Source organism: Protomyctophum bolini (assembly GCF_963924005.1).
Source record: "Protomyctophum bolini genome assembly, chromosome: 5".
Taxonomy (NCBI): Eukaryota; Metazoa; Chordata; class Actinopteri; order Myctophiformes; family Myctophidae; genus Protomyctophum; species Protomyctophum bolini.
The window spans coordinates 18,303,803-18,316,132 of NC_137866.1; the positions used below are offsets into that span (position 1 = coordinate 18,303,803).

Here is a 12,330-nt window from a genome sequence, read left to right on the forward strand (position 1 = left end):
TGTCATATTTAGCCATACGAGCGCAATATCCATAGCGTCCCTCCCAGCAGCAACAACAACCCCATAGCCTGAAGTGACCTGGCTCAGCCAATAGAATGACGGGGGGAGGGGGGTGGAGCTAGATTTTAATTTGTTTGGAAACACTCGATCAATTCTGTGTACAAACACTGAAAACTTGCCTATATCACCTTTAAATTGATTATTTCAGTAACATAACACTTCTTATTTACTATAGTCATTACATTTTAATTATCTTCTGGAGGGATGCAATGCAACTCCGTCTGAGAACATTTTAATTTGGGTGACTATTACTCATCAAATAAGCGCATTAGTTGAATGAACTCCTGAAACAGATGGTAGGACAAGGATTCGATACCCTTGTATTACAAATGACTTGAACATTTAGTGGGTTTTCTGTTTCTGTAACAGAAAAACTAAAAATGCCGTCATGTGGGTAAACTTACATGTATCATGTGTATAACTTTTTTGGCAGCTGCCAGATGCAAAACAATGCAGTAGTGTTGTAGTACCCGAGTCCTTGACTCGTCTTGAGTCCGGTCTCGAGTCCACATGTTCATTTACTCGGTCTCATTTCAGTCTCGCCCTTAATTTAACTTGGACTTGACTCTGTCTCGGATCAAGGGACTCGAAACTCTCCCCCCACCGTGTCCACTCAAGTCACTACAATGCAATGAAATAAATGTATACCCATATTATATGGAGCCCATTCACATTAACTAGTTACTAGTCTGGTGCTTATAAACATCGCACTGAAAATAGCACATGCACATGTTCGTGTGCATGTGCATCAGAACGTCAGAAAACCTTTTGGTCAAAATGGGTTAAATAACCATGATTTGTGTCTTCCAACATGGACGGCCAGGCCCTGGCGGACTCCCAGCCGGCGTCCCGCTCCCTGCCCAACTCCCTGTCGGAGACGTGCCTGCGGAGCCAGGAGGAGCACGCCGAGACCCGGAGCAGCAGCATGAGGAAGCACAGCTCCATGACCCGCCTCCCCAGGGAGGGGGCAGACGGAGAGGGTGTGGCCTTCTACGGATCCTCCCCCTCCCGCAGGATGGCCGTGGACAGCTGTGTGCAGACGGATGAGGAGGACACGGACGAGAGGTTAGTGTATAGTGTATAATATGTATTGTGTGTGTGTGTGGGGGGGGGGGGGGGGGGGGGGCTGTGCGTGCGTGCGTGCGTGCAATAGTACAATACTTGTTTTTATAGAATAACATTTTGTTTTGAACTTTACTTCCTCTCCTCCACATGTTGTTATTGCTCGGATCTTCTTTTTTAAAGCTTTTTATGAGATTATAGAAACTTTAATTCAGAGAAATTATAACAAAACAGCCTCCAGTAATTAAAAAACCAAGCCATGTGATGTAATTTTTGTTTTGATCGTATTGCTGTATTGTTGTATTGTTCTTTCTGCTTTGGCAATGTAAACGTATGTTTTCTCATGCCAATAAAGCCCTTTGAATTGAATTGAATTGATGTAGTAGCTGACAAGCATGGTGTCATGAATAATTCATAGATTTATTTCACACATACGCAGACTAACCTAAAAGTAAAATCTCCCAGCATTTCTCTTTTGATTATTATCATGTTTCTAGTTGAATGGGTATAAAAGACTAAAGACTAAACAAAATGTTATAATCGTAAAATACAGTTGACTTACTGTGTTCTCAGAAATCTAATTATATTTTCGGTAAACAAAAGAAAAGATTGGTAAATGCGTGTGCGGTGTCGCTCATCACAAATAGCAGATACATAAACTCACAACATGTTGTGGTCGTGCCACAATGCATTGTGAGCTTGAATATCGGCCGGTGGCTCAGCAGTTAGAGCCGCTTGAGATACAGTACAGGGCTCCTCCTGAGTTAGTGTCAATGTGTCTTTGAGCAAGACACTAAACCCTCAACTGCTTACGATGAGCAGTTTGTTGCCTTGCAAGGTTTCCTCCTGCGGTGTGTGAATGGATGAATGTAATGCGCTTTGGATAAAGGTGTTATATAAATGCACCATTCTTCATTTATTTTATGATTTCTGGTGCTCGATGCAAGTGTACAACTAGTATAAATACATAAATGTTGAATATTAATACAATAATTACGTTGAAATTACTGTTATTCCGTCGTATACTTAAACCAGATTACATTACTGATGTGTACAGGTGTATCAGAAGATTCAGATGTTTTCAAGAACTAATATGTGCATATTGTAGGTGAGGTGGGGAGGTCCTTGAGGATTGTTCAAAATGCCAATGGACCAGACTGAGCTAAAAATAAGCGCTTGTGCTGTTCTTTTCTCTCTTCTCTCCTCTCTCCACCTGCTTCACTCGCCCCCCTTTTGTATACGTTACATCCCCTCTTTCTCCCTCGTCACCTCCACCTGCCCACTCTCCTCCTCCAGGTACATGATGCGTCACCGCAGCAGCAGGAGGCGGGGCCGCAGTGTCGACTGTTCCGTTCAGACCGATGACGACGAGGACAAGGTGGAGTGGGAGCAACCGGTTCGGCGCCGGCGTTCCCGCTTCTCCCGCCACGCGGAGTCGTCCGCTGCCGCCACCGGCACCGCCACCGCCACCACCACCACTGCGACCACCGACACCAAACCAGACACTTCCAAGATGGCATCTTCTAACATTGCCGTCCAGACCATCAGGGAAATGTCCTGCCAGACGGACGCGGCGGACCATGCGGGACGGGGAGGCATCTCTCCGGCCATCCACGTGACCGTCCCGGACCCCAACAAGGTGGAGATCATCCACTACATTTCAGGCCCCGAGCGTACCCAGAAGGGCCAGAGCCTGGCCTGCCAGACCGACCAGGAGCCCCAGTCACAGGTGGTAGTGGCTCCCCAGATCAGCGTCCCCACAACCGTCAGCCCATATTCATCATCCACTGGCGGAACCCAGCAAGCCGGTTTAGCGGACCCGATGATGCACCAGCAGCGTCAGCAGCAGCAGATCTCGGCGAACGCGGCCAAATTTGACCGCCGGCGGCCCGATCCTCTGGACATCAACTACCAGCCGCACAACCACCTCCACAACGAATCCGTCTCCAGCATCATCCGACAGCAGCAGGCCGGGCCCCCCAAGTCTCCGCAGGTGCTCTACTCCCCCGTCTCCCCCGTGTCCCCCCACCGGCTCCTGGAGACCTCTCTGTCCAGCGAGAGGCTGAACAACAAGGCCCACGTCACCCCCCAGCAGAAGTCCTACACGGCCGAGTCGCCCCAGCGTCATCCCTCCGTGCCTCGGCCCATCAAGAACACTCAGAGGTCCATGTCGGACCCCAAGTCCCTCAGCCCCACCACGGATGAACACACCAAGGCCAGGTTGTCCCTGTACCAACAGCAGGCGCTGCAGAGCCAGGTACAGTCACGCAGACACACAGTTTGCACAAGTGTGCACAAGCTAGACTGATGACACATGCACATATAGACATACTGTATACAACTAATACAACTAATTAAAAGTATAATCGAAAATGGTGATTTTATGTTTCACAATCTTGAATCTTAGCAGTTAATTCAAACATCTTATTTGGAAAGCTCTTGCCCTCGACTCTGCACTAGTACTCACAAAAACACAATAAAATCACAGAGGCCATTATAATTTGACCAAAGATAATATCATTAAGAAAAAGACAATCTGCAGTATGCAGTATCATACAGAATTGATCAGAATTATCATTGGGCTAACTTCAAGTTGATGAAATAATAGTAAAATAAAACACTTTACATGGCGTCCATATTTTGAGCATGTCATTATTATGTGTAATTTCTCAAAATTGTTCGAAAATAGCAAGAATTGCAGATGTACAGTGCTGTACAAGCATTGTGAGCTTGTAGATCTGCTATTCTTGAACATCTTTGAAGGTTAACTGTTACTAATCTTGCTGGAGAGCCTTGGACACCCTTCAAGGACCCCTGGGAATCTCCGCTTTGAGAACAACAGCAATAGATACTGAAACACGATGCAATATGTGATAGTGACTCGTGGATACATGGATAGTTTTATACAACTTTAAAATAACTTGACATTACACAGTTCACATATTTGAAAAAGCATATTTATTTGGCCGTAGATGTCAGGCAGGCCTGCGGTTTAGATTGTTGTTGAAGTAGCCTACATATTGCCAGCAGCATAAATACTGCATGTCTCTGTATGACTTTGATTGAGACGGTTCCTTTGATTCCACATTGCTCTCTTTTAAATCTTTCATGAATACTATGAATGTTTCATGTCCGTGCTATATAATGACTAATCCATTTTGATGTGTATGGCCTTTTCAGAGTAAAATGTTGTCTTCAAAATCCTCTAGATTTATTACGCTGAGTATTTGAACAGATTTGTTGCTGGTGGGGGGAAAATGGACAGCTTCTCTTATGAGACGATTGAAAGTAAAACACATGAAAGCAAGCCATTAGTTACTCAAGCCATTAGTCATTTTAAAAGTTCTGAATACAAAATATCACTGAAGTTATGGTGTGTTTCTAGAACCACTTTGAATGATTTCCCTCTTCTGGGTATACCAGTAAAGGAAAAACCTTTCATTTTACTGGTGAAAATAGAAAGCATACAAGCTCACAATGTGTCACGAGTCACGATGCAATGTGTTTATGACGCCAAAATATTTAGCGTAGGGCTTACTGTGAGGATTCAGTTTGTTTCTGTTCACTCAAAAAGACGGCGCACAAAAACTGCAGACACGAGAGAAGACTCGATGCCAATAGTCATGGTTTGGTAAACACTGGGCTAACCTCCAAAAGCAGTCCCTGTTGGGTTGCAGGTAAACAGTAATACTGTAAGTGCACTTAGATGTAATTTACTGTAAGTATAGAACGCAAGTATCTATCCCAGTGCATTATACGTTTTCACTCTCAACTTAGCATTGTGTAATTATAATAACACCCTTCTATCAATATGGATTCAATTGTAATTTCTCATTGGAAACGGATATTTCTGTTGAATAAATGTATCCCTGGGTGTTAATAGTTTTATCTAATCAATCCTGATAGCATAGGCATACACGTTCAGTAGCCTGATTCATTTTTGGCTTTTGCCTTTATATTATATTTTTTATGGAGGGACAGACAGTAGGCTGACATGAAATGGGGAGAGAGATGGGGGAAGACATGCAGTAAAGGCCGTCGGGATCGGGAGTCGAACCCGCGGCACACTGCCAGACTGGATTGCCAGCCAAGGTGCATGCCTGGACCACTGAGCCATGGCCCAGGGCTGAAAACTGAAATTTCAGTTGATAAAAAAAAGTACATGCATGGTTTTATTTACTCTGAAGCTGAAGGAGTATTATGCCCTCTTTAAGTTCTATTATGTGAATTGTGTGAATGGCTTATCTATTTTGTTGTTTGTGGATTTTATTTTATTTCTTTCAGGCCATACTGTAGTAGTATTGTCTTTGTGATCCCCAGAGCTGTGTGGTATGGAATATTTTATTTTTCTGCCCACTCATAGATAGAAGATAAAGCAGTCCCCAGGGGAATCTTATCTTGTACAAACAAGCATTGCGGTCCCCGCACACATTGACACGACAAGCAGTACCAGAACACACAGTGCTAACTTAGCTAAAATAATAATTAAAAACAGCTGAAGTCATCTCTACTGAGGGTTTGCTAAATGAACATGCTGTAGCTACCAGCATATACACACACAATCCCCCGCACGTCCTGTTAATTATTCAGACAAATTGCAGGCTGAGATTGTCTACATCTGAATCAGCCACTAAAGTATGAGGTTCACACAAGGCTTATGGAGCATTAACAACCATATGGTAAACAGTTCACAGTTAGCACTTGACTTACTGTAGTGTAGCAGGCCAACACTATCTACGAAGGCGTGTGATTCTTTTTCCCATGAAAGGCGTCATGAACTGGCTCAATCATGACAAATTGAAGTGTAGGCCTATACGTATGTATGGATGTGTGAAAGTGTAGTATACTGTACAGTATGTGCAGAACCAAAGTTAGGAACTATACTGTAACTCAAAGGAACCAAAAGTAGGAGAGAGAGGCAGAATGGCCTTGACCTTGTCCTCTAACTAGCTACAGCTGGTCCCCTCCTCCTGCACATGAACAGAGAACTTAACACCATTAGACTCATACCAAAACACACAACCCATGGGATGGGTCAACACAAAGGGAAAATGAGAAATCCACCCGCATACGGCATTTTATTATAGTTCATCCAGATCAACTAAAGGGGATTTAGGATGATATGCAATACATGTGGGTTTTCCATGGCTTTTATAAGTAATCGACATGGTTATGTGACAATTATTCAACTGGTGACGTCAGAAATGTCACAAGTTGAATAAACTGATTCGACAGGGGAGCCCTCCTTTAAGTGGTGCAATAATAATGTGCTCAAAATAAAAGGTGTCAAATCACAAAGGGAGGCTGACAATCACTCAATGAACTGTGTGCTCCTCATGTCTTCTAACACAAGCTCCACTCCTGTTGTCCTTGTGTCTGTGTCCTCTTGTATGTTCCCCTGTATATCCGGGGCCTTTCTTTTTGTCTTCCTTTCTGATTCCCTCTTTCTGCTCTCCTCCTCCTCTTGTTTTTCATTGTTTATCCTCGTGTCTTTCACGTTTTTTCCTTTTCACCCACTGTCATCACCACCTCCTTCCCTTATTTCCTTTTCTCTCACCCCCCTCTCTCTCCCCTCTCTGTCCTATTATGTACCCATTTCCCCATTGCCCTCAATTCTTTCATTATTCCCCTTTTTACGTTTACCTTTTGCCCTTTCCATTTGTACTGTTCCTTTCGTCTACCCTCTCGTTTTCTACCCTCTGATTGCTCATTTACTCCTTGCCATATCTCCTTTGTTCTCTGCCACTTCCCATCCTCTGCTTTCTGTCTCCCTTTACCCTTTTCCTCTTTCTCTCTTCCTCTCTTCAACTTTCTGCTTCCGCTTTTCCTATTATTCCTTCCTCTGCCCTGCTCTATACCTTCCTTCCTTGTCCCTTACTTGTCTGTGCCTCACATATACTCTCCCGCTTACCTCTACCCTCTGCCATCCCGTTGTGTCCACATTCCCATGTCTCTCTGTGTCCCCTGTCCCACTACTGTCCACATTCCCATGTCTGTCTGTGTCCCCTGTCCCACTACTGTCCACATTCCCATGTCTGTCTATGTCCCCTGTCCCACTACTGTCCACATTCCCATGTCTGTCTGTGTCCCCTGTCCCACTACTGTTCACATTCCCATGTCTGTCTGTGTCCCCTATCCCACCACTGTCCTCTCTCTGTCTCTCTGTTTTGTGTCTCCCTCCAGCTGGCTGCCCTGCAGCAGAGCTCTCTGCTACGTAAGGTGAAGCGAACCTTGCCCAGCCCGCCACCAGACGAGACCGTCAACGCAACCCACCTGCCCATGCTCGCACCCGCCCTGCCACAGGTCTACCTGCCCTCCATGCCCAGCCTAAAGCCCGGCTCACGGCAAGGCCAAGGCCAAAGCCTGGCGGCCAAAGCCAGCCTCCTCAAAGACCTCACGCACGAGCTAAAGGCCGTGGAGCAAGAGTCGACCAAGCTGAGAAAACAGCAAGCCGAACTGGAGGAGGAGGAGAAAGAGATCGACGCCAAGCTCAGATACCTGGAGCTGGGCATCCACCAAAGAAAAGAGACATTGGTGAAGGAGAGGGAGAGGAGGGATATCGCCTACCTGAGGTGCATGGGTGACACCAGGGACTATATGTCTGACAGTGAGTTGAATAACTTGCGCCTGGCAGCTGCGGCGGCCTCTTACGAGAGTAACGGGCTGCTGGCAGCCAGGCCGAGCACTGCCCCGATGAGCCAGTTCCCCAGTGATCTCAACACCGCCGCACAGTTCCCACCCATCTCATACCAGTATTCTCAGAGCCAGCCGGCGGCGCCTATTCAGCCGCTGAGCGCACCCTACCAGTCCTCCACATTCAATCAGCCTCCCTACCCATCGGTGTCTCAATCCCAGGCACTACCACAGCCAACACCTCTCCAGAGCCATGCCCCCCCTCCACCATCTTCCTATCAGCCTCAGACCTCCTACCCCTCCCATACCTACCCCCAGTCTCAGCCACCCTACCCCCAGACAGACCTGGGGATCCCTGCCGCCCCCCAGACACAGCCCCCGCCAAGCCACACCGGCTTTGGGCCCGCACCGCCCGGCCAACCCCCATACCCCACCCACAGCTCACCCTACCCCAGTGCTGTGTCATCCTACTCCAGCCAGAGCACCCCGTACCCCGGGCAACCCCAAGCTGACATCCTGACTGTACACCCGGGTAGACCTAGGCAGACCTCGCTGGCCGATCTGGAGCACAAGATGCCTACCAACTACGAGACCATCAGCAACCCCACGGTGGTCGTCACGACCACGGCCCAGGACGCCGTCTACTCCAGTTCGGCAGCCTCGTATGGACAGTACGCTGCGCCTACGACCCTGGCCAGCTCCTATGGGCCTTACGGCTCTGCACCCGTTTCCAGCGGCTATGGCGGCTACTCCACCATGCCGGCCAGTACTTACGGCCAATACACGACTCAAGCAAGCACGTACGCCCCGTACACCACAACAACAGCTAACACGTATGGCTACACCACCACCACAGCGAGCAGTTCATATGGCCAGTACAGCTCGACGGTCTCCAATGCCTACGGGCATGCCGTCGACAGCCCTTCCACCTACGGCACGGGGGACGCAGGGATGTACGGCGCGCCTGGTCTGGAGCAGAACGTCCCACGGAACTATATGATGATTGACGACGTCAGCGAACTCACCGCCAAAGATGGGCTGGGCACGATGACAGCAGACATGATGCATCACCACGGCGGGAGCAGCGGGCGCTACCCGGGCGATGTCCACGGTCACCATGGCGGCACCGGCTCCACGCGCGGCGGATCCTCGTATGGCCGGGAGGAGGAAGCGGCGACGGAAGAGCTGTACGACCACCACGGCAGGGGTAAGAGCAGCTACAGGCACGGACCACTAGGGGGCAGCAGCAGCAGCAGCAGCGTGAGCGTGAGCGCTAGCATGGGTGGGGGATCCCCCTATTATCACGACTACTACGACTACAAATACGGTGTCCGCACTGGGGCGCAGAAATCCACTTCCAGAAGCCTCCTGGCGCCCGCCGTCATGGCGTCTTCCAAACGCAGCAGCAAGCACAGGAAGTCAGGAATCATGGAGCAGAAGATCTCCAAGTTCTCGCCCATCGAAGAAGCTCGAGATGTGGAGGCCGACCTGGCGGCCTATTCATCCACGGTGCCTGGCGGTGGGGGGGGTTATCCCGCCTCCCGCGTCCGAGGGCGGCAGTTGATCGAGGACTACGGCTTCAAGCAGAGCACCTATGACGGCCAGGCTGCCGGCGCCACCACCGGTAGCCGCGCTAGCCGTCACTACGGCATGATGGTGGAGGAGGATGACCGCATCTACTACACTTCCACAGGCCGGTCACGCTCCACCGGCTACGGCATGGACAAGATCTCAGCCCGGGACTACCCCGCGTACCGCAGCCGGTCCTATGAAAGGGACGACCGGGGCCCTCCCTCCTACCGGTCAGGTTACAGCTACAGTCGCGGGCGCCACCCAACCCGACAGTACTCGGAAGAGGAGAGCCCCCTCAGCCCCCTGGGTGGGAGATTTGTGGAGAGGTCGGGGCGCTCGTCCAGCTTAGGTCATGACCCATACGACAGTCGCAGCAGTAGATATCACTATTATTATGGCGGCCAATATTACGGCTCCAGTCACTCGCTTCCGGATGTGCAGGACCACATACGGGACCTCCCCCGGACCCATGTCTACAAGCCGGACGATACATACCTTATAGACGATTACCATTTGGCTGTTTCAGACAGCGAAGGTAATTGTTGGACCTGAATGCCCAGACCAGTCACAGCATTTATCTACCCACTTACTACTGCCCCCTTCCACCGTATCATCGTTTGAAAGTCCTCCACCCAACGAGAGGCTAGGGTCAGGGGAGAAAAGAGAGAGAAGAGACACAGAGATAGATAGATAGTTGTTGCATGCTGGTTTGTTTTCTTTATATGTCTTGCTGGGAGCTCTAAGTATATCAGTGGACTGCTGTCTGTCTGTCTGCCTGCCTGCCAGCCTGTTCGTCCGTCCGTCCCTCCGTCCATCCGTCTGTCCTACCGGCCTGGCCGTCTAGTCGTCTTTCTGTCAAAAACTGGCATGATCGTTGGGCGTGGTGGTGTTCCTTTATGCTTCAAGTTGATTGAATTCACATAGGGTTTTTGTTGCACAGGTGCAATTTGTTTTTCCTTTTCAGGTTTTTCTTTCCATGTTTCTTTTGGACTGATGTGTGTTTTATGTATTATTTGTGATACAGTATTTTAATGTCTACACTGCATAATGTCCATCACAATACACAATACAATAATACAATAATAGAATAGAATACAAATAAAAATACCTATATTTCTTTGTCGGTGGTAGGTGCTTCCACTAGATGAAAGTATTGACTTTAAACTAATATGAATATTATTTTCCTAAAAGCAAGTATGTGAAATGACTTGCCAGGTCACCTTAAATTATTTGACAGCTCAAGGTGGACATTTTGCAGTGAATACTTTAAACTTTTTAATTGTCTTGTAATATCTCTGGTGATGTGCTCTGGTATTCTGCATGAACATACATTTTTATTATTTTATTTTCTGCCTTGTCTCCTTTCTGTTTCTTCTTTTCTTTTGCACGTGGGTGGTGGTGGTCTTCTTCCTCCGCCTCCTTGTTTCCTTCCTTCCTTCCGTCCTTGCTCTCAGCCTGCATGCCGCTGTCCCCCAACGATATGGAGATTGACTGTGATCTGCTCTCGGTTTCTAAAGCCTACCACCTTGGCCAGGAAGAGACTGACTGGTTCGAGAAGCCACGCACCAGCTCCCGCCACTACCACTCTTCTGGGAGGAGCCGACATGCCGTCAAACAACAACAACAACAACAACAACAACCACCACAACAACAACAACAACACACCTACCATGACTACGACGAACCACCTGAGGAGGACCTGTGGCCCCAAGATGACTATGGACACAGTGGAAGACATTCAACATCGCGTGACCATCGCCAGCACGGCAGCTCTTCCGGGCGGCATTCCTCCTCAACACGCCACGCCGAAGACCCCTCGCGGTCTTCCAGGTCGTCCAAGGGTCACCCCAAAGACCCGAGTATGCGCCATGAGCCGTCGGGGAGGTCATCGTCCGCAGGCAGGCGAGGGGAGTCGCGGTCTGCCGGCTACCATTCCTCGGACTACTCGCGAGACCCATCGGGGTCTCACCACCACGGCCAAAGGTCTTCCAGACAGGGAGATCCTCCTCATCGCTCATCCCGCAGCAAGTCTCAGCAGCCTGGGGACCTCCAGGGACAACCTCCAGGTATGTTATGTATATGACAATACATTAACTCGGTTATTGGTTGTTTTGTTGTTCATTTGCCTTTGACAATCACCGATTCATATTTACAGGTAAATTTGGTTGTTTTGGGGACTTCATATATTCATACCTTGGTAACCTTCAGAACGTATTGTTTGTTTATTATTCTTTCTTTGTTCGGTCGTTCATTAGTGGATTAATATATAATAGAAGTGAGGAAAAAGCCAGCACACAATGAATGTCTTAATTACCTCTCATGGACAGAAGAAACGGATCCATTTTGACCGGATAGGTCTTTCTTTAGCATTGTGGACGGTGGAAGTTTCATAAATTACTCATCAAGCTTTTTTGCCACCATTCCAGTTTGTTTCATTAGAGCCTATTTTCTAATTCTAGCGATAGACAATTTTGGTCTTTGCCAGATGTTGTGCCACATAACAACTTATAAATAAACACTACTGATGTGTGACAGCTCTGTATTAGATTCATGTTTAATTACATGGCCTGATCTTATTTATATTTTTGTTTTATTTAAAAAAAAACAATGAGATGAATGAGGGATTTCAGATGCTTCACTACTGGCCAAAGGCTTAAGCAGCAATTTAAACTATAGAGACAATAAGGAAAAAGATAATTTGGAGGCTTTTGTGCCTTTTGTGCTTTTGTGGACTTTACTTTGAAGGGTGATTTTATAAGACATCTCTCTTCTGCACAAAGTTTTTAGTTTTCAATGTGCATTTCAATGTGCACTAAATTACAAATTAATTTCAGCCTTGTCCTGCAGGTTATTATAATTCCACCTGCACAAATGTGTAATTTGTTTTCTGCCATTGTGTTCTATCGCTGTGCAAAGAAAGCGCTAAACTAAGCCCCTTCATATCGGTCCTGTCATGCATGGTGCCCCTGCTTTCTTGAGCTGTGGATCTCCTGACAGGAGAGC

The 12,330-nt window shown here is 47.8% G+C and overlaps 2 protein-coding genes across 2 annotated transcripts in view; both read left to right on the forward strand.

The window, feature by feature from the left end:
• Positions 1-12,330, forward strand: part of mtcl2 (microtubule crosslinking factor 2) — a 272,313-nt gene that overhangs the window by 92,994 nt on the left and 166,989 nt on the right. The window lies entirely within an intron of this gene.
• The window catches only part of bsna (bassoon presynaptic cytomatrix protein a), a gene marked incomplete at its 3' end in the record, with an annotated part of 107,723 nt that overhangs the window by 87,474 nt on the left and 7,919 nt on the right, over positions 1-12,330 (forward strand). The window contains 4 exon segments of the mRNA XM_080764534.1: positions 872-1,125; positions 2,419-3,379; positions 7,306-9,862; positions 10,845-11,393. Of these exon segments, the coding sequence (XP_080620660.1) occupies positions 872-1,125; positions 2,419-3,379; positions 7,306-9,862; positions 10,845-11,393 (4,321 nt within the window).